The sequence below is a fragment of the Gopherus evgoodei genome, chromosome 18 (genome assembly GCF_007399415.2).
Source record: "Gopherus evgoodei ecotype Sinaloan lineage chromosome 18, rGopEvg1_v1.p, whole genome shotgun sequence".
In the NCBI taxonomy this organism is placed as follows: domain Eukaryota; kingdom Metazoa; phylum Chordata; order Testudines; family Testudinidae; genus Gopherus; species Gopherus evgoodei.
Window position 1 is genome coordinate 10,324,146 of NC_044339.1, and position 23,253 is coordinate 10,347,398.

At 37.1% G+C, this 23,253-nt stretch overlaps 1 protein-coding gene across 11 annotated transcripts in view; it reads right to left on the bottom strand.

Moving 5' to 3' along the window:
• Positions 1 to 23,253, bottom strand: part of VPS13D (vacuolar protein sorting 13 homolog D) — a 191,016-nt gene that overhangs the window by 136,156 nt on the left and 31,607 nt on the right. For 6 of the 11 annotated variants that reach the window (XM_030537965.1, XM_030537966.1, XM_030537972.1 and 3 more), the window contains 15 exons: positions 23,162 to 23,252; positions 21,989 to 22,115; positions 20,732 to 20,912; positions 18,602 to 18,784; positions 15,422 to 15,653; positions 14,074 to 14,284; positions 12,504 to 12,675; positions 11,510 to 11,622; positions 10,500 to 10,709; positions 7,417 to 7,682; positions 7,074 to 7,207; positions 5,374 to 5,529; positions 4,414 to 4,642; positions 3,482 to 3,556; positions 902 to 1,108 (listed from right to left, as the gene is read on the bottom strand). In XM_030537965.1, coding sequence (XP_030393825.1) covers positions 902 to 1,108; positions 3,482 to 3,556; positions 4,414 to 4,642; positions 5,374 to 5,529; positions 7,074 to 7,207; positions 7,417 to 7,682; positions 10,500 to 10,709; positions 11,510 to 11,622; positions 12,504 to 12,675; positions 14,074 to 14,284; positions 15,422 to 15,653; positions 18,602 to 18,784; positions 20,732 to 20,912; positions 21,989 to 22,115; positions 23,162 to 23,252 — 2,587 coding nt within the window. The remainder of the gene's footprint in view (positions 1 to 901; positions 1,109 to 3,481; positions 3,557 to 4,413; positions 4,643 to 5,373; positions 5,530 to 7,073; positions 7,208 to 7,416; positions 7,683 to 10,499; positions 10,710 to 11,509; positions 11,623 to 12,503; positions 12,676 to 14,073; positions 14,285 to 15,421; positions 15,654 to 18,601; positions 18,785 to 20,731; positions 20,913 to 21,988; positions 22,116 to 23,161; position 23,253) is intronic. The other 5 variants (XM_030537973.1, XM_030537971.1, XM_030537970.1 and 2 more) reach the window with 1 other exon arrangement.

The following is a 23,253-nucleotide window of genomic DNA, read 5'->3' on the forward strand; positions in this document are numbered from 1 at the left end:
GAGAAGTTTGAAATTGCCAGGATCACTTTTTCCCCTTTCTAAAACATAGGTACAACATTCACTATTCTCCAATCATATGATACTACCTTGCTACCAGACTAGCAATCTCATGAGCCAGTTCTTTCAGTATTCTTAGATGGAAATCATCCGGTCCACCTATCTGAGGGCACTAAACTCTAAGTTTTTCTTCCACCTCAGATGTGTTTATTTCCATTTCTAGACACTCGTTTCTATCAGCTCTACTGCCTTCGTGCACCTGTTCCATCATGCCTGGTGAAAGCTGAAACAAAGTCTTCATTTAGTTTTGAGGTCATACCTAGATTATCTTTAATCTCTTTTCCATCCACACTGCAGAGTGGCTCCACCTTATCCTTCCTTATTCTCTATTTATAGAACTAAAAAACCTCATTGTATTTTAATTTCCTTGACAAGACCTAATTCAGCTTGATTTTTTAAAAGTCTCTTTATTCTGACATTTTCTCACCTTCATGATGTAGCTTTCTTTGCTGATCAACCCTTTTTTCCACTCCCTATGGGCTCTCTGCTTACTTCCAAGTAAGGGGATGGGTGCAGCATCTTCCTATGATTTTGTTCAGTACTTTAAGCAGAGCACTGATCTAAATTAGTGCTTTTAAGCACTACCACAATACAAATAAACAGCATCACCACCGCTATGCAATTTTAAAATAATTTGATCAGTAACACCTTATTTTTGTGCAGTGCACTGACACACATTTGCTCACACATATTCCTTCGTGGAAATCATATATTTGAAACTGTTTCTGTATCTTATCTGGCCCTAACAAAGGGAAATCCAAGCTATGGACACAAGTAGTAGGTAGGCAAGAGGAATTCTTCAAATTAGGGAAGTGATTAGAGGACAATTAAGAAAAATACTCACGTGAAAAGGTCAACTCAGCTAGGGGAACATCACAGTCCATGCAGTCATCAATGAAACAAATGCACATGCTTTCTGCTTTAATCTCCACCCCAGAGATCAATTGAATCGGCACAGACCCCTGGCTATCTCGACGTCCAGAGGCTAGCGAAAGGGATTTCAAAGGTTCGGCATTCTTAAACAACCAACTTGCTGCTTTTTTCAACTGGCCTTAAAAGAAATAAGCAAACACCCAAGCCATTTGCTATGCACACTATTTCAATAAAACATATTCATACAAAATTACTCTGAAAAGGAATCAAATGAATTCCCAACAAAACCAAAAACTTATAGGAAAATGTAGAAGTTGTATATTTTTTGTTTCATTTAAGGAAAACAAGGGAGATTAAAAAGAACAGGAGTACTTGTGGCACCTTAGAGACTAACAAATTTATTTCAGCATGAGCTTTCATGAGCTACAGCTCACTTCTTCGGATGCACAGAATGGAACACACAGACAGGAGATATTTATACATACAGAGAACATGAAAAGGTGGAAGTATGCATACCAACCAGGAAGAGTCTAATCAATTGAGATAAGCTATCATCAGCAGGAGAAAAAAAACTTTTGAAGTGATAATTAAGATGACCCATAGGTGTGAGGAGAACTTAACATAGGGAAATAGATTCAATTAGTGTAATGACCCAACCGTTACCAGTCTCAGGGCTTGTCTACATCAGAAAGTTGCAGCGCTGGTGAGGGAGTTACAGCGCTGCAACTTTGAAGGTGTACACATCTGCAGGGCACCACCAGCGCTGCAACTCCCTGTTTGCAGCGCTGGCCGTACTCCCGTTTTGTCTCGGGTGTAGAGGATCCAGCGCTGGTGATCCAGCGCTGGTAATCCAATGTAGACAGTTACCAGCGCTTTTCTTGACCTCCGTGGAAGGAGGAAGCCTCTGGTAATCAAGCTGGTTTCCTTTCCCGGTTTGCTCTCTCGGTCCCGGAGCCAGCCAGCAAACCGCAGGGAAGGAGACCTGCTTGCTCGGGGTTCCGGGACCGAGAGAGCAAACCGGGAACGCCGCGGTTTGCTCTCTCGGTCCCGGAGCCAGCCAGCAAACCGCAGGGAAGGAGACCTGCTTGCTCGGGGTTCCGGGACCGAGAGAGCAAACCGGGAACGCCGCGGTTTGCTCTCTCGGTCCCGGAGCCAGCCAGCAAACCGCAGGGAAGGAGACCTGCTTGCTCGGGGTTCCGGGACCGAGAGAGCAAACCGGGAACGCCGCGGTTTGCTCTCTCGGTCCCGGAACCCCGAGCAAGCAGGTCTCCTTCCCTGCGGTTTGCTGGCTGGCTCCGGGAACGCGAGAGCAAACCGCGGCGTTCCCGGTTTGCTCTCTCGGTCCCGGAACCCCGAGCAAGCAGGTCTCCTTCCCTGCGGTTTGCTGGCTGGCTCCGGGACCGAGAGAGCAAACCGCGGCGTTCCCGGTTTGCTCTCTCGGTCCCGGAACCCCGAGCAAGCAGGTCTCCTTCCCTGCGGTTTGCTGGCTGGCTCCGGGACCGAGAGAGCAAACCGCGGGGAAGCTGGTTTCCTTTCCCGGTTTGCTCTCTCGTCCGGGAACCCCCCTTGAAGCCGCCCAACAGCGCTGCAGTGTGGCCACATCTAACACCACTTGCAGCGCTGGTTGCTGTAAGTGTGGCCACTCTGCAGCGCTGGCCCTATACAGCTGTACTAATACAGCTGTAACAACCAGCGCTGCAAAATTTTAGATGTAGACATGGCCTCAGTTTAGGCCTGAGTTAATTTATCTAATTTGCATATTAATTCGAGTTCAGCAGTCTCTCTTTGGAGGCTGTTTTTGAAGTTTTTTTGTTGGAAAAATTGCCACCTTCAAGTCTGTCACTGAGTGGTTAGAGAGGTTGAAGGGAGATTAAGGTTACGAAATATAATGGCATTCTTTTTTATCAATACAAAGTGATCTTTTAAGGTGTCATACTGAGAAGCAACAAAATGTGACTGATTATAAATGAGAAGGAGAATGACAATCTTGAAGAAACAAACCAAAAGAGAATTTTGTGCCTTAAGCTTTAATTTCTTTTCCAGGTTTTGTGTGTAAAAATAAGTAAAGAAAGCAAACCATTTAACAAGAAGAAATGAAGAGCATGAAGATCAGTGGAAAGTAGTAGGTGCAAGTGAGAAATACGTGCAATGTAGAAACTGATGAGAATTTCTAGATTAAAAAAAACAATTTTAGGATGTGGTGGGAAAAAATATACTTCATTCATTCAGGGAAATTGCAATCATGCTAAATGGTAACTTGAATAAAAGACACTATGGTAATATATTTAAATTAAGATATGTCATTCAGAGACAAACTCAAAAGAGAAGAATATTTAGGAGACAGGGAAGAACCAGCAGTAAGAGAATGAGAATATTTAAAGGATCTAGTTAAGAAGACTATTTTTTGATGACTGCAGGATGGAAGATAGCCACTTTCTATTTTGTCTATATATCAAGTGACTGCTAATTTGTCTGTTTTTATGTATTAAGAACCAAGCTCTAATTTACCAAAACTATAATTGCAAGTAATAGAAAGATTATTTGGAATTACCTTGGCAAATCAAAAGAGCTTTACGACAATCATCCATACCAAATCCAAGTTCCTGAAGTCGAGCCAGCTGTACCTCTGTAATTAAAGAAACATCTAGCCAAACATTTGTCCCCAATATGAATTAATTGCTTTTCTTATTTTTTTAATTAAAATGAAATGCATTATTGTTCAAAAATTAGTTTCCCTCTACCAGTGGATCAATTCTGAAAATATCAAAGATTTCTACTTAAACAACAACAAAGCATTAGGATTCAGGGATGTTTTTAGGCCAAACATTATATTTTGTTTAATGTTTGTATGTTAGAGCACAAGCTAGATCTCAATTCCAGTAGGATAATTTTAGCGTATGCACTTAATTTTTATGCTGTACTAATGATTCTTTAGTCCATACATCCAATCCTTCTATGCTGTGGGGCATTCCTTATCTACTTCCACATCTCCCCCATAATGCCTAAGTACTGTAGCAGAGAAGACGGAGCCTATTTCACTCCTGTGTATTTCCTTGATTGTGTTGAGTTATACTCCTAACTACACTCAAATTTTAGAAACAAACTTTAACAAAGCTTAACAATAGTGAAATGTTGCTAGCGGGGAAGGAGAAGCTGGTTATGATTATTTTTAATTCTCAATAGAAACAATTTAAAAAGACAGTATTCCCCTGCAGTGATTGCAACCTAAGCATTACCGCATTCTGCTGAAGTAGGAAGGCAAATACTGATTAAAATTGACTGAAGACTAACATTGACTATTCTATTTTCACATTATAAGCAGAAAGAAAGTTTCATCTCTACTTGATGGCATCCATCACCATATCAAATTTTATATAATCAAGCTACAACCATCTGTTTTGTTAAAAATTACATCTGGCTTTACTCTGCAGAAGCCTCCTTAAGGCATGGAAAATGGCTTTAGTCTAATAGTTGAACGCATACCAAGAACAGGATCCAATACATGTTTAGATATGTCTCTGTTTTCAGATGTTGATGATGAGCTCTCATTTTCCGAAGATGAATTGGAAAGATTCTTAGCAGCAGTGTCGGTATCCAAGACACAGGACTCAGGCACGGCAGCACTGGTCTGCCCAGGGATGGACTTTGCAATGGCCAAAAACAGCTGAACATCATTATAGGATAGTCTGATGTCCAGTGCTTGTAACTGAATCTAAATGAAATTTAGAAATCCAATATGATTAAACCTTTTAAACTGACATTTCCCTTTTGCATGTTATATATTGTAGCAACACACTGCCAGGATGAAGGTAAGAATAACCATATCAAAATCAGGTGCTTATACTGGTTTCAAAGCCTTCATACTAAAAATGCCAAGTTTCTGTCATTAACCAATAATGTAGTAATTTTAAATATCCAACTACAAGATAAACCATCTGAACATGCTGAAGAACCCTAGATATTAGTATGTTCCTGTCCAGAAAGGGATTAATCAAAATCCCCAAATCAAGAGAGGTATTTTTGTTTGGATTTAAAGGGGGTGAGGGGAACTCTACACGTATTTCCTACAAGCAAATGTTAATAAAAGAAGATCTACAGAAAAATAAAGTTCTTCTCTTACTAAACATATGGCCAAGACCCAGAAGCTACATTGGGACATCTCTTGCTATTTGTCACAAGTTATTTTTTTCCTACTGATCTCTGAAATTAATGTATCTAATACCCCTAAAAATACCACCAGAAATCACTATCCTTACCACTAAAAATATGTTTCCGGGTTGTCTGCCTCCTCATTTTCTTTTGAAAAATGATTTTGTCTTATTCTTTTCTTATGTATATGACAAAGCATTATTCTGAATTCCCAAATGTGACATACCAGTATAAAGTATTCTATATTATGACAATGCACATAAAATTTGTTTCAGTCACTTTCTTTGATCTTACCTCTAGAATGGGTGGGAAATCTTCACTATTGAATGCATCCAACAGTCCTGAGCCACTAGGGTAAGACGAATTCCCTACAAGTTCCATTTGAATATGTACAGGATCAATGATGGACAGTGCTGTGTCCTGTTCATTTCCCAGTCGGCATGAAAAAACCTAAAATGATTGAAATGAGTGCAAATCAAACTGAAGGTCTCTCAACTCCCCTTTTTAGGAGTTATGCTATCTGTGGAGAGGGAGCAGACAGATTTTATAAAATCTATTTTTAATGAAATCTTTCCCTTTTAATTTAATTTTTAAATTTGTTGACACCATTTCATACAGAAACTATGTAAAAGTAAGAGCTCAAGAGGATTATTATTTTAAAGATTTTTGTCTGAATTTAGGGTTTATGAAAGGGGGCTGAATTAAGGTCCTCTAGCCACAGAAATAATCTATGTCACCCACAAAACATGACAAAGACAATGGCAAGGCAAGCTTCTCCCCCAATACCCCCACCAAAATGCTGGATCTATAGGAGCCACTTCGGGTAAGGGGGTGGGGGGGGCAGTAGGCAAGAAACTGGCTCAGTCTTCATGGCCTATTCAATTCTTGGTCTCTGCTGAAAATATCAACAAAGTGGGCAATTAGTGTCAATCGTAGTGGTGATTTTTTTCACATGGACTTTTACTTACTGCAGAGTAGACTGAAACCAAACAATTTCAAGTATGCCACCAATAGCCATCAGATAATTAACCAACAAGGAGTCCGGTGGCACCTTAAAAACTAACAGATTTATTTGGGCATAAGCTTTCGTAGGTAAAAAGCCTCACTTCTTCCGAACTAACCGTCACTCCTCACGTGACCTGGATTTGAACTGGTGACCTAGATGAGAAAGGCTCTTATATCCACCCAAAAGTTTAGTAAAAGTGTTTCAATCACAGTATCATTATGACAAAAGAAACTATTAGATTGGCAAAACTTTCCAAATCCCAAGTCTAAAAGGAATCTCAAATATTTTATCAGCTAGCATTTCTAGGTCTTATATACAGGAATTTTATATATAATATTTTTAAAGAGGAATCACACATCTATAACCCTCATCTATCTGGGGAATCAAAACTCAGATCAACTAGCTTCAAATCCAAAGGTTATATTTTACTCCGTGGTAAACAGTTGGAATCAGTGCTATTGCAAGGTTAGCAACATCCCCCAACCTCTCCAAAGCTAGTATGCAAACTAAATATATACAAATTAAAGATCCAAGAGTTCTCCACTTCATACTTTATAAAGATGTTCAGAAGCGAGATTTCCACAGGTATGTATTAACAAAGCTTACATAAAAATCAAAGACATACGTAATCACTCAACACCTGAAAAAAAATATCTAAGCAATACCATTGCAGACAACAATTCTTTGCAAATTCAAGTTTAAAGGTTAGCCTATTGAGAAGATATACCTGACTGACAGTTTGGTGAGTTTCCAGCCAAGTACTCTAACACTGTGGCAGGAACAGAGCAGAAATGGCCTTTATACTGCAATAGGTTGAGAATGTTTGATAAGGAAATTAACAGGCTATGGTAACAAAGCACTCCAGAGACAGTTTTTAATATATTCTATTTGTCACTGCATTTCAATCAAAGGTTTAATAATAGAGCATTTTACTCGTTAATCCAACATTAGAATAAATGCTTAGAAAATCCAAAAAGTTTCACCTTACCTCAATGCCAAACAAACTACCGGAAAAAGGACGATCCACCAATTTGGGCTTGTACGTGAGGACAGTGGTTCCTTTCAGAATAATTGCATTGGTATCAAAACAAGACATATCTTCAACTACCACAAATTCAGTACCTGACCAAAATAAATGAAAAACACTTAATTGTGAAACTTGAAAACTTCATTTACACCGTTTTTAAGAATCCTCTAAATTTTCATTATCCATCCACCAGGCACCTGACTTTACTCTGCTTCAGCATTATTCTGAACAATGTAAATTTGACAGCTCCTAAAGGCAAACAGTCTATTTTCATTTGTGTAAGCATAAAACAATATGTATTTACCCGTTACATTAATCTTGACTTCCAGTTGTTTTTCAGTAGTCACCTGGAGAGAAGAACGTTTTGTAACTACTCCACTCTTCACAGTTTTTGGAACGACAGTTGTTTCACAGCTAGAACTGCGTTGTCGGGAAGAAGTCAGATTATCTTGTTTTTTAACATCACTGGGAGTACATAGAAAGTCATGAACAAGCAGCAACCAGTCAAATATTAAAAATACACGAAGGTTGTTCAGAACAACTGTGAAACAGGAGGAATCCTTCGTAGATCTAATAAAAAAAATAAGAAGAGCTTGTATCATATAATTTCACATGCGGTAAAATGTGTTCTTTAGTTCTAGCATGTGACTTTCCATCTTGGAATTAATTTTGATATTAATGATCTATGTATCAAGTGCCCACATGCTCAGGGTTTTTGCCCACATGCTCAGGGTTTAACTGATCACCATATTTGGGGTTGGGAAGGAATTTCCTCCAGGGCAGATTGGCAGAAGCCCTGGAGGTTTTTCGCCTTCCTCTGCAGCATGGGGCACGGGTCACTTGCTGGAGGATTCTCTGTATCTGCAGGTCTTCCAACCACGATTTGAGGACTTCAGTAACTCAGACATAGGTTAGGGGTTTGATACAGGAGTGGGTGGGTGAGATTCTGTGGCCTGCATTGTCCAGAGGTCAGACTAGATGATCGTAATGGTCCCTTCTGACCTTAAAGTCTATGAGTCTAACAGGTAATATAGTGGATTTTATGTGAATGTAATCTGCTTACATGTAGTTTTCTGGGATCTATTAGAGATTTTTAAAAAGTCTGTTCAGTGTCACTTCTGATGTGGTGTGTGTGAAATTTAAACCTGGCTCAATGCCTCTTAGAAAGAATAGAAATACAATATGTCTCCTTTTTGTAGCAAAGGCAGCTTCTTTGTCATTCAAAAAAAAATGCTACCCTAACTGAACTTTTTAGCACTACATTTTGAATATCCCTTTTGGAGGGACAAAAAGTTTGACTTAATTATATGGAACGTCAATTATGTCTGGTCATGTTAAATGGAAAATATTTCAAGTATTTCAATACCCATGAATCTATTTTCTGACACACACACACTGAACTGTACAGTCCCTAAAGAACCATAATTCTTTTGTGAGAAGTGACATACATTCTCAGCCTTTAACAGTAAAATCCTTTCACCCTCACTGGTTCTTTCGGTTATTTCCTAAGGCAAGAGCCAGGGTAAGACTATCATTTAACTCTGCAAAAACTTTTATCTAGTGCCAAGAAGATACTCAGCAATGAAAAAATATAAAATAGATAGTATATAGATAGTTACGAATCATTTGCACTATATTTCATATGATGTGATCTCAACAAAGCTAAATCTTTAATGTTCAAAGTAATACCCCTTTTAGACAAATACTAGGGTCAGCCACAACCATTTCATAGGATTATATGAAGCACTACATTTGAAAATCTCCAGTATAACCATAATAATTGTTCTTGCTAAACATCTGTAGCTATTCTAAGTTAGTTCAAATAGACCAGTGTACCCCTGGGAGAAGCAGAGGTGTACTGGGGGTACATCAAAGCATCTAGATATTTGACTAATTTTACAACAAGCTACATAAAAAGCACTAGTGAAGTCAGTACAAACTAAAATTTAATAAGACGACTAGTTTATAATGCTCTGTATACTATACACTGAAATGAACAATATTTATATTCCAATTGATTTATTTTATAATTACATGGTAAAAACAAGAAAGTAAGCAATTTTTCAGTAAACAAGTGTGCTGGGACACTTTTATATTTTTATATCTCATTTTGTAAGCAAATAGTTTTTAAGTAAGGTGAAACTTGGGGGTACGCAAGACAAATTAGACTCCTGAAAGGGGTACAGTCATTTGGAAAGATTGAGAGCTAATGAAATAGACAAAGCCATCACATGTTCCTGATCCACTTTATTCTACACAGTTACAGTACAATATATTCCTTGAACCTATGTAACAAATATTGATATTTACACAGGTACCTGTTACAGTCTTATAAGATACAGGCCTTCAAAAAGCTTATGTATCATGAACTGTTAATGCAATATACTACAAAAACTGGTATCAGTTTGCGTTCTCTAGTGACTTTCATAAGAAGAGCTCAAAGCATTTTACAAAAACATTAATTGAGCTGCACAAGACCACTATGAGGTATCACACTAATTTTATGAAGTGTGAAAGAGTTAGAGGTCAAATGACCGGTCTCAGTTCAGTCAGTGAATCTGTGCCAGGATTTGGAATACATCACCAGTCTTACTCCCCTTTCCTTTCCTTTAACCAATGAGACAACACACACCCGCTAATAAAAAGATGTTACATTTAGAACTCTAAATGTTGCCATGTACAAAATACATGCATTTTTCTTACATGGTTACATTATCACGAGGTACCTTCCATTTCAAACAACATATAATTAGAACTGGACAAAACTCAAACTTCTAAATGCCCACTTACATGAGGGAGCCTGGGTATTTATTGTTGAAATATGTTATGTAGATGAGGTGCCATTTCTGGATTTATTTAACTCTCCAAAAGAGGAAAGAGCGACATCTACTGGAAAGTTATTTTAACTGCAGGTACATAATCCCTTTGAATAAAAATTCAATAATTTAAATACATATCATATGTATATATGTACATATGTAATAAGGACTTCATTTGTAGGCAGGTAATTTTTGAAAAAATTAAAAAATGTAAGGGTAAAGAAGAGTTTATGATGAAGAAGAAATATTGATGTTCTCCGATTATAAAAGCCACTTCACCTTGAATTGTCCCTTGAAATGTGTTAACTACTTACACTAAAAAATTTGTTCCATCTTGTCTTTAGCTGTGACACTCTGAGTAAGTTTCCTAGACTTGAAGTAGAGTTTGGTGTAAGCTCAAAAGCTTGTCTCTCTCACCAACAGAAGTTGGTCCAATAAAAGATATTACCTCACCCACCTTGTCTCTCTTGTTGACTGACATCACTACAATAACGCTGAATACTTTTTTGTATATCTGCATTCATACACCAATATGGATATAAAGAAAAGAGCTCCTGGATTCACCTACCTGAAATGCAACTCAATCTGTATTGCTCCTTTATTACTACTGTTCTTTGATGACTGAAAGATGCAGTTGAACACATTGGGCACGCCTAGGGTGGTCTTCTGCCCAGCATAACGAGTGTCAAATGCCATCATAGAATGTGAAACCAAGTTAATAGATTTTGTTTGATTTGAAAAACTCTCAAAAAGCAACTTGGATTTCTTAAAGTCAAATCTGGCAGATTTAAATGAAAAGAAAAATAATTAATTGTTAAGACTCTTTCTACATATACTCCTACAAAAAAGAAGAGCCATGGAATCTCAAGTGTCTATGGCCACATCCAGACTACCCGCCGTATCAGCGGGTTAAAATCGATTGCTCGGGGATCGATATATCGCATCTAATCTAGACACGATATATCGATCCCCGAGCGCGCTTATATCGATTCCGGAACTCCATCAACCCCAACGGAGTTCCGGAATCGACAGGGAGAGCCGCGAACATCGATCCCGCGCGGTGTGGAAGGGTGAGTAATCCGATCTTAGATATTCGACTTCTGCTACGTTATTCACGTAGCTGAAGTTGCGTATCTAAGATCGATTTCCCCCCTGTAGTGTGGACCAGCCCTATGAAATGCAGACGTGACTTTTGTTTTTAAGGATTAACCTGAAAGTCCTTCAACTCCCAAACTGCATGGAATCCCATCTGTCTTGGAAGGATAAAGGGCTGAGTCAACCCACCTGGAATTTAAACCCTTGTGTTTTTCTCGCAAAGCTCAAATATTAGGTGACTGTTCTTATTCCAAAACAGAACTTGGGAGAGGCAAGGAAATTAAGAGGTTGAGAGTAATACAGTACTTTCCCATCAAACCATCTAATTCAGACTCCATCTAGCTTATGCATTCTGTACAAATATTTAAGTATCAATTTGTATAATAAATCAGCACACTTTATTTCCTTCATATCACAATGTTAAGAAAATTATTATACTTAATAAGCATTAATTCAGACTAAAAGCAGCAATCAAAGCCATACCTGGCTAATGAGCTGAGTCCATCCTTTCCTTTAGGTTCAACCAGTTCCAGACTCACATTAACCATGTCAATAAGGAAAGACATACAGGTATATACTTCTCCACTCAACACAGTCTGAAAACGGAAAACACCAAGATTCCCTATAAAACACCTTGGTTATTTCAGATCCTTGATTTAAGAATTTTCTAATGAGCAAAATAAGCAAATATTTATGAGGCCATAGACAGTGTTTTCTCAGCTAAACTTGATTAACATACTTCAGGAAAATTCAAATTTAGAACTGTAACCACAAACTAGAACAAATGCAATTCAGCTCCACAGTAATGTCCACTAACCTGCTCTATTGGTTTTATAAAAAAGCATTTTTAATTCCTTCTATAATGAACATAAATGAAATTGTTTCACAGGCAACAAAATTATTTATTTATTTTAAATAAAGTACTCTCCATGCCAGGCTTTTCACCAAAGCCCCAAAAGGAAACAGCAACCCAACTACATTTTCAATTCCAATTAATCCCCTTCCCTGGAAGGATGGTATTTGATGCTGTGCCTAATGAGTAGGGGACATTCAGGACTCTGCTACAAGGCATCTAAGAAAGACCACACTAGAGTTTTCACTGAAACTCACAGTTTTCATGTTTGTTATAATATCGAACACCCTTTTTTTTTTCTTTTAAATCAGCAAGCCTGTTTAAATGCTACCACCATCCATGGACAATTACTACTGTTCATAACCTCTTTTCAAAACAGCTCTGAAACAAGCAGTGACAATTGCAGGTTGTGACAGAAATAACTCACATGCTCCCCTTTATTCCTCTAATTGCTCCTGGGACAACAGAGAATTCCCAAACACATTCAGACAGAGAACTTCACAACCACCATTGTTCTTCCACTAGAACTTTTACCTACCAGTGAAACAATATCTTTTAATAAACTCTAGACAGGATTTTTTTTGCACATGTTTTTAACCTAATAGAACTCAAAGTTTCTCTCACATGAATTCTTGGATCCTGCAGATCATAAGGTCGCATAAACTCTTCCATAGGTTCCCCAAGATTATTCTCCAATAGTCCTCGAATCAGTTTATATTTACTCAGATCCAAAGAGCAATGGACTGATGACAGATTGCCATGAATTGATATGTCTGGAACTGCATGACTCATCTCCCTACAAAAGAGAAAGAATCTATGCCATAAAACCTTCAATTGCAATGCCTATTGGCCGGGAAAACAAACAACAAATTATCTAACAGAAAACAGTTTCATAGAAAGAGTTCCACTTCCCTGACTGAACTGCAGCATCTCTCATCCAGATATGGGTTTCAATGGTATCTAAGAAGATGGCAGATTTTCTTCCATCCAAGACACATCACCAATTTAAGTGACAAATCATAGACGCATTATTGTGTTTAAGTGTTTTAAGGTAAAATTTGCAGAAGCACCTAAAGGACTTAAGTGCTGAAGTCTCATTGAAAGTCAATGGATATGACTGAAGCACCTAAGTCACTTAAGAGCTTTTGAAAATTTTACTTTAAGCCTAAAAATTACCAAAATTCTTGACTACTTTCTATATAAATATAAAATCATTATAAGAATTGCAGACGTTAAAGAAAATGCTTAAAGCTTTTTTAAAAAACACTTATTAAAAAACCCAAAACGCTAATGCTTAATACCACCCCCGCTTCAAGAGTTTAGTACTTTGCACACTGCTCCCACCTTCATGGTTTGGGGGGTGGGATTTACTAAGGGCCTTGTGCCTGTATGAATGGGTTTCTGACCATCGGATGATTGGGGCTGAGCGAGGATTCTTGTTTGGAATAATTCCTAATTGGCCCTGCCTCTGCACTGCTGAGAGCTTTCTTGAAATACCCTCTAACTCCTTCCACTCAGGCTTAGAACCAGTTGATGGAAAGCAGAGTGCATTGGAAGAACAGGCCGGAAAAACAAATAGGAGGTCAGAGTGGAACCAGTGGAGGGAAAGGGTAATTAAAACCACTTCTGCAGTAGGAAGGAAAGTTAGTAGAGAGGGTAAGAGTAAGAGAGAAGTGGGGTTTCTGCTGATGAGAAAAGCGGGGGGGGGGGGGGGGAACAGGAGAGGATTCGGAGAAGGGTTTATTGGGCAAGTTAGAAACTTCAGTGAAAGACAGCATACTCAGCCTCAGAGCTCTTCAGTGGAGTATGGAGGCTTTTGTGATAAGTGGCCTGTTTTTCAGAGATGCTAAGCATTCAATCATTCCAAATGAAGTCAATGCCAAATGCAGGTACTCCGCACTTCTGAAAATCAAGGTACATACTTAGGTGCCTCAATATGGATTTAAGTATTTAATCCTAGGCACCTAAATTTGATTTTTTTTGTCCTTATTTTCAAATGCATGTCAAAAACTATAGTGTGAAGTGCTCCTTATATTTTCTTACAAACTGCTGGACTGCGTAAGATGGGTAACAATATTTCAAAATATCAGTAAAAATAGAGTGGGAATCTAAACTGTATAATCTGTTGTGGAGTTAACAATATACATTAAACCATAGTATAGAGTATGAAATTATCCAGATAACTAAAACTCACTTGTCTAAGTTTCTCTCTACTTGCAGCTTCAATCCAAAAGGTTCTGTTAAGAGACTTCCTCCTGTCTGCCTGACAAAGTAGGAAGGGAAGGTCAGATCTGCACTGGTGTCCTCCATAGCCTTAGAATACTCCCTAGAGTATCTCTCTGCAGCAAAGATGTCCATGTTCTGCAGATCAACCACAATGCAGTCTAACAGGCAGATATGATCCTCTGTAAGAATACACAAGATCCATATATCAAGCAAGATTAAACATTCTGAACTAATGAAACCACCGACTTCATTGCAGAAGAAAGTTGACTTTATTATTGAAATAATTCTTTTCTGTTTATGTTTTTATGCTGCTGCATCCAACACCGTGGCATTTGATGCACATAAGCATTAACTCATAGGTATTATACCATGAATTCCTTAATTATGTGGGTGCAGAATGTGTCATGGAATCATCTCATGCAGCAAAATTGTGCATCAGAATTAAACTTTCATGTTTAGGCAAAAGTTATGTTTCTAATCCTTGTGATTGCAAACATAACCTTAAAAACACAAATCGTGTAGTAACATCTTTCTGGAGTTTCCAGACAAAGTGTGGGGGGAAGAGCCACCTTGTAAACTTCCCCACTCTTCTCAATGAGCTGTTAATTCTGAAACCTAAAAATAAATGTACAAATCACAACATTGTTAATTATATCACTGCTGATCATTTAAAGCTCAACCTAATTCCCACTGAAGACAACAGAAATACTTCCACTGACTTCAATGGGAGTTGGATTGAACACCATTAACTAATTCATTCCCAGAAACCAAAATCCCAAATGTCCACTACTCTGCCCCCCAAACCTTCAGCTTCATCTTTCCTCTATTATGCGGTTATGTCCTGTCAATACAAAAACCTGTGGCCTGAAAATATGGGAGAGCTTACAATAAATTGACTATCAAAACCAACAACATAGGACCTAATGTACTGGAAACATTTTTAGTTTTCATATTTCATTAAAATATCTCTTAAAAACTTAAATAAAACTTTAGATTTTGAAGTACAACTCTGTGGGCACGCAGTGGACAGGGAAATCTATCTAGGTTTTTTCCATCATGGCACTCAAAAGCCTTTCTGTTCCTAGGCTTCTGTTATCAATGGTATTATGGTACAGTGAAATGAAATTTAACTATAAACTGTACAAAAAGGAAGGACAGATATTCCTACACCCTTCACATGAACAGTGACAGACAGAAAGGTCAACCCTAAAACCATGAAGTAACCATGCCATATAAGGTATCTCCTAGTCTAAAATGAATAATTGACATTAAAAGGAAGAAAAGTTAAGTAGGCTGTTCTATTATCTCTCATGTACCTGGACTGTCAGAGGTTTGTGCAACAGGTGATTTTGGTGGTTGTCCTTGCTGCTTAGTCAATGTACTCAGTCCAGACTCACTTTTCAGATTCGTAATATTTGTTCCAGAGGATGATTTCATGAATAACCCTTCTTTCAGGCTTATAACCCCCTTAGATTCATCTGCACTTGTTGTTTTCTTTGTGCTGTGTTTTGGGGTTCCCAGTGGTGAAGAAAATGGAACAGAACCCTGCTAAGGAAAAGAACACAGTCATTTACAATAGAGACTGGACTTCTAATTTTAAAACAGATTAATACATAGAATATTCATGAAGTAATTTTCTAAAAAGTATAAAGGGTAGGAGCTGTGATATAACCACTAACCATAAACAAAGTCATCTATTTGGGAAAAAAAAAGGTACTCAAAATTGTGGCCCACCTTCAATATAACAGTTCCAAAATGAAGTCATATGATCACACATGAGTTCTTTGCCCTTACTCATAAAAAAAAATCTCTTAATTTTTCACTACAATAAGATTTACAGTACAATACATTTAGAAAAATAGTGAAAAATCTACACAGATATTAATTTAAGGTTTCAGAAAAATATTTATTTAAAAATTATTTTTAAGGGGGTTGTATTTTGGATATTTCTAATATAGCTGGAAGTGTCAGACTGTATACATTTTATGATCAGTTTTGTGCTAATTATTTTCAGGCCTTTGCTCACTTGGGTAAAATGACAACTGCTATAGATTAAAAAAAAATTTTTTTTAAAAAGCATAGTAACTACTCTTCATAATCATATTCCTCAGATGAGGAATACTGTGAACAGCAAATTACTACAAAAATCACAATGTATTCATTCATTTATAGAAATGTTAAAAATGGTGCCTTTCTATATGCTCTAAGCACCTTTGACATGACATAAAAATGCATCCTAAGTGCAGCAAAACAATTTAAGATAACTCCCCACTAGTATCAGAGGGGTAGCCGTATTAGTCTGGATTTGTAAAAGCAGCGAATGACAAAGTGGGTGTTCACCCATGAAAGCTCATGCTCCAAAACTTCTGTTAGTCTATAAGGTGCCACAGGACTTTTTGCTGTTTTTCCCCACTAGTAAACACCTTAAAAACCCAAATCTCTTTGCCTCAGACTAAATTTCTCATCTTTACAATTACAATTCCCCAGAACGAAGAGGAGCTTTGTTTATGTTTGTGTTTGGTATTATACCTTTTCTTCACTCAGATTGTAAAAGTTTCATGCACTAAAGCTTTCCATCTTCAAAAGACAGCATCTAACATCCGAGGGTTGCAAGGTACCTACTAGTTCAAACCTACATGAAAGGTTGGTTGGTTGTTTTTTAATTTGTCTGGGTTTTCTGAACAGAGGGAAATGAACTAAAAACATGTTAATGTTATAGGGTCTATTTCCCCCCTTTAATGCTTGTATACTTCTCACTGAACACTACTGGGGTTACACACCTTCTGTATACCCCAAATCCAATTCAAAGTTATCCTTGTGGGCTTGGGGATTTGTCTTTGTTTTTTTTAAACACAACTCTTAGATTTAACATTTCACCTGCCTGAGTTAATTGCCACCTATTTTCCCCATTTGCTTCAGTAGTCTTGGATTTCTCACTTTCCTGCCCCTACAGTGGTACTACTAAAATTTGCTCTTTCACTTTTGTGCTGTATTTGAGATGTTACAGAATGCCACCCCCTCTCATAAGCCATTGAGTAATCTCCATATCTTTAAGTTTTCCCTCAAAATCTTCCTTTTAGCTTTAAATTAGGAATTTTTCTAGCTGTAAAGTTTAAGGCATTTTTGGACAGGATTCTTTATATGCAACTTTCATCATATTCCTAATTAATAAAAAAAGTTAAAGAAAGAACATGCAACCCAAAAATCATATCATAACACCCATGAATCCACAAAGTTATGCAAAAATCCAAACATGGTCATCTTCAGACGTGTGAAAAACTTAAAGGAGAAATAAGTAAGAACACTGCAAAATAAACACAAATCCAACCCTTGTGGAATTCTACAAAATCACTGCAACAAAAAAATGCACCTTTTTTTAATATATAAACTAATTTTTTTATATTATGTGAATAAGTCCTGAATTCCACAATGATCTTTTTTCTTTAAATGAGCACCTAATACCTCTGCAAAGATGTATTAATACCTCACATAAAATGGGATCCTCGTATGCACTGCTTTGCAAAATCAAATCCTCAAAAATAAATGATGGGCAGGAGGGAAAAAATTCAGTTGAAGGCCCCAAATGATACACCTATCTTCTATTATTCAACATTTAGTAATACAACTGCTTATGCAAAAAGTTAGTGATTGACATTCACACAGCTTCTCCCTAATCCCCAAATATTAATGTAAATCCCATTTTAATCTGTTCATGCAGCAACATTGCAGCCTGTCAATTCTCCATTAGAATTTCATTATCACCTTGTAGTAGACACATCTCACATTGCCTGATGGCCATCTCAGCCACAGTTTGGGGAAGAAATGAGGATAAAAGATCATCCCGAAAGCAAGGGATCGATCTCAGTTTGCTACTAGGCCACTGTCCAAACCAGTGGAACAACATTTCTGAACATCAGTAGAAGAGGGAACAGCATTTGACACCAGTTAATTTTTGAGCTGCAATCTCAGTCTGTCAGCCCTTTTCCATTTCTACTGCCAAATGCTTTTTTCTATAAGTAACTGATCCCAAACAACCTACTTCGGAGGTGGAGACGGAATAGGAGGGTTCCACATACATTCCCTTACACAAATTACATTGCTGCACTTAATATCAGTCTCGCTTAATTTTGCTCCCCACCAAAGAATATATGCTTGGCTTTGTTAAAGGGGATGGGGAGGAAGGAGAAAATACATCACACTACTTCTGCTCTTGAACTCCTGGCTTATCAAGGATGTTCCAGTTATTCTTGGAGATCTAGCCCAACTTGTCTCTACTGACCCAATGGGAATTTTGTCTGACTTATGACAGCTGGCTCAGATCCTGACATTAATGACTAATTATTGGAAGAGGACTGGCTGCTGCACAAAGGAATTGAAGGACTTCTACATCTCATTCAATATTCTGACACAATTTTATTAGCAGCAAAACAATATACACAACATCAATAGGAGATATTCTTTCAATTCAGAAAAATAATATACAAAATTGTTCTTACCTTGTCTTTTAATGAGAAGGTACCTGGGCTGCCTGCAAAGAGAAACCTGTTCTTGACTTTTAGTTTACCAAGATTAGCCACAATAAGATTGTTAGACTTGGAGCTTTCAGGGATAAGCAGGACAGGAGCACCAGCTTCAATGTCAAGAAAAACTCGGGAGGTTCGCTGTGCCTGATCTCTCACCTGGTGGAATAAACAAAACAATTTAAAAGATACTTTGAAGTGCCACAGAATAATTTACCAGGATGTAACCATTTCTGGTAATCCTGTAATACCACTGGTCATTTTTCTACTCTCTCCTTATATAAATTTTTAAAGGTAAAATTTATTTCTACTGCTTCTAACATCTAATATGAAATAGCTTCCTCCTGTTATGGCTCTTGACCATTATATTATTAAAATACATTCAGAGGCATTCCAATTAAAAATTGGCTAATTTACTGACAAATGCTGATAAATTAATATAAAGACCAAATAACTATATATAGATGGACAGAAATCTGAGAAATTCTAAATTTTCTCCCAACCTACAACTGTGAATTCTTTTTAAACTATAAAGAAACACATGACTGGTCTGGAAAGAAAGGGCTGCGACAAAGACTGTGAAAACAAGCCAGAGGTCATGTGGAAGACAAGAAGAGTAAAGCATTAAACATTTTACTGTCCCAGCCAAACTCAAGTATGTATTAATATGGTACACTGAAGTAAAATTGAACTATATAAAAAAAATCTAAACTTCAGTTTACCTACAAATTGTTATTTACAGTCGTCCCAGATTGAAAGGAAGTAAATAATCACATCTGTAAATCATTACAGCTGACAACACTTTTCATCAGCTCTTTATTAGTGAAAACAGATTAGGCTGAAATTTGATCAGCAAATGAAAGAGTTTTTACCCATCTACTTCAAATCAGCCTAATTAAACCAACAAGGATTAAGAATTCCAGAAAGAATCAGGCATTCTTTGCAACACAGAGAAGTACCAATCTAAATTCAGAAAACAGGGAATTTGAGCCAGCATTTACTGTTTCACCTTCAGAGCTTACCCTTACAGTCAGATAAAGTCACAATATAAATCAATTCCCTTCCTCCCAGAAGCCAGTGAAAAACAAATTAACCATAGGTAATCTCTCCATTTCCTGACACAAATAAGCTCCACAAATACATGTATAAATGTGCCAAATAAGAAGTCATGAGAAATTCTTTATACAAAATCCAAAATTCTCATGTATTTGTCATAATCAAAAGAAGATGTGCTATGAAAATGGCTGTTCCTTCCAAGAGAATTCCAAGAAGTTTGCATATTTTCAGAGTATTAGTCCATTACATTTCTGAAAAAATATTTATATTACTAAAATATTCAGCCACCTAATAAATAAGACCGAGACAGAGTAAGGATTAACTTTCATTGTTAGAGTGAGAACAATTTAGGATTTCATATGTTACAAACGGAAAAGATCAAGTAGACCATCAAATCCATTCCCCTGCAAAGCTGGGATACATTTTCCTGATAAATTCACCAACTAGAACTTCCACATGAGATTGATGATTTTAATTTATCATAATCATAGAATATCAGGGTTGGAAGGGATGTCAGGAAGTCATCTAGTCCAACCCCCTGCTCAAAGCAGGACCAGTTCCCAGATTTTTACCCCAGTTCCCCAAATGGCCCCCTGAAGGATTGAACTCACAACCCTAGGTTCAGCAGGCCAATAGTCAAACCACTGAGCTATCCCTCCCCCAAGTATTCAAGTGTGACCCACAGGATAGCTGGTAGCAGACTGACTGATCTTCATTTCTTGGCCCCAGTCATATAACATGGGTCAAGATTTCAAAAGGTTATATGCCATCATATCACAGGGATTAGTATACACTGACATGCCCATTTAAAATGTAATTTTTTGGGGAAAAAAATCAGAAATGGTTTCCAGTAAATAAGATCCCTCATAACATTAAATGTTAACAGTGTTATGCATCTCCTGCAATACTGGGAAATCAAACCTCATTACAGCCTAATACTTCTCAAGTTACTATGAGATGATGTGGTAAAACAAAGTGCATGCTGTATTTCTACAGCCAGGAATGTCTACATTGTAAAAAGAAATGTTAAAAAAAACCACAACAACATACTGTTTGTCCTTCAATTGCTGCTCTCTGGCGCCCTAGGACATCCTGAAGCTGAGTGAAATGTTGGATGAAAGACACCACCTCCGCCTGAAAGCGCTGAGTATGCACATACTGAACTGATGCCATCCGCAAGCTGACACGAATATCACATTCTCTTTGTAGCAAAGGGTCAGGTCGCCCATATCTGTGATAAAAAATAAAATATTGAAGATAATAAAAAAATATTGAAGATAATAAAAAAATTAAAAACTCCTACATTTTTAAATTCACTGACAATTGAGCAGCAACATTTGTAAAAATTCTGTTTCAATGAAAAGTGACAATTTTAACTTTAACAATACCTTACACTTGCACAATTAAAAACTGAAATTAGAGCACATTTTGAAAGAATAAATTCTTAATTAAATCCACGCATGTATAAATACCACTGTGATTAAATTAAGCTAGCAGAAAAAAAATGAAATTCTGAGTTTTGACTGCTACTTTATCTTTAACTTTAACTTAGTAGGTCATATATCGAGATATCCAGAACCGTGATATTTTGTCTCTCAACTGCTGTACTATGTATTACAATACTTAGGTCATACGTGATGGTAAAAAAAGAGAAGAACGTTCAACTCTGAATTTCAGTGTACTGTTGATTTAAGTTAATCTTAATGCTGTCTGAACAATTTTTAAATCTACTTATTTTCTAATGACAGAATATGAAGACAAGATAGCACAATATGGCATTTACACTGAGCACAAAAAGCTTTAGGAAGTACATAATGCTGAAAGAGCCTAAGTCTAAATGTAAAGTGTAAAATGTAAGTGAGATCAGTTGCAGTTCATAAATGGTACCAGAGGTATAATTTATAATGAATGGGAAGTTTTGAGGACACACAAAAACCCAAATGTGATTATAATAGTTCAGATTTTCATCATAACACTAGTTGATCCACCTGAAGGGTCAAGGGCTGCTGGAATTGTGACACTGAAGGAGATCCCCTCTCCACCACCACATATCTTCCTTTCTCACTTCCTCATTTATATATGCTCTGTTGCCTGCCACTACAAAAATATTCCATCCTTTAGAGGACATCAATTAAAATTACCAGTCAAACCTCTAAAAAGAGTTTATAACAAACACAAGAGTAAATTTTTAACATCACAGGCTTTCAAGATAGAGCACTTTATAAGCTGAACATTCTAATGTTTTCTGATATTTTGTTTTAAGAACCTGCTAAACATTGTGCAACAAGAAAATGTTCCATTTCACACCTGTAAGTTTGGAAAATGAGTGCCTCTTCACCACTTGTAGTGAAACGTTCTCTGTAAAGCTCTCCATGAGAGGTAAGATCACTTAGGGACAGGCTTCCAATGCTTCCCTGTAGGGCTAAATCTCCATCTAAAAAGCAAAAGAAAGACTATTTATTATCTACCTTTGGGAATATTAATATTAAATAACTTTCTGTAGTAAATCCCTTGTTACTGTACAACGGGGTTACCTAGGATAACCTAGACCTTTAACAGACTATTGAACAAAAGAGATGGGAAAACACAAAATCTCACATTCCAAAAATCAAAGCAAATCACTCCTACAAGTAAAATAAAAAGATTGTACTAATCTAAACAATTTATGTTGCCAAAAATAAGGTTTGCATATGTAGTGTAATCATTACATTTCAACCCTATGCCTAAAAATTGAGATGTATACATTCTGAAAACTAAACAAAAATCAATGTCACTTTTTATAAAACAGAACAAAAGAGGTTTCAAAAACTAAATGGATTTAAATCCTAGCTGATCTCAGCACCAAGAATTAAGTGTTCAGCGTGCTACAAGTGATGCAAAAGTTCCAAAAAGAGGTTGCTGTGAGATTAATCTTCCAAACTTAGCACCCTATTATGCACAACACGCTGGAAATTAACTTTAAAACATGACAATACACATGTCTGGATGAGGTTAATTTAGAAGACTGGAAAAGAATAGCTGCAAGACTGTTTAAATAGAACAGCTGTGCACAACAACCATCTTTCATTTATAAAAACTAGACTGGCAGGATATAAATTGTCATTTACAGGAAATGAACTGGTTCTATTCACTTGTGGAACCTCCAACTACTGGGAGTTACTTAATCTCTAAACTCCTTGATTTGAAACTAAGTCCTGTAGTTTTCACTCTTAAGAGGGTATTCCTATTTCAGCGTTTGCAGCGAACACCCTGTGATACAGGACAAGTCATTTGTGAAAGAACACTGCGAGCTACCTGATGTAGCGATTTAATCAATACCAGTTAACCACTGAAAGTCTGCAGTAAAATTTGCCTGATCTGACAAGCAAAAACAAGCTCCCAGTAAAGGAAAACCAGTACAAGACACTATTCCAATGCAATGATTTCTTTCATTCTAAATTGTATGCATTTTTTAAAATGTTAACTACCACCTATACTCACCAATCATTTCCAGATATGTGACGAGTTTTGACACATTAGCTTTAGCTAGCTCACTGGTCGTCTGATTCAACACTAAGGATAGGGAATGAACC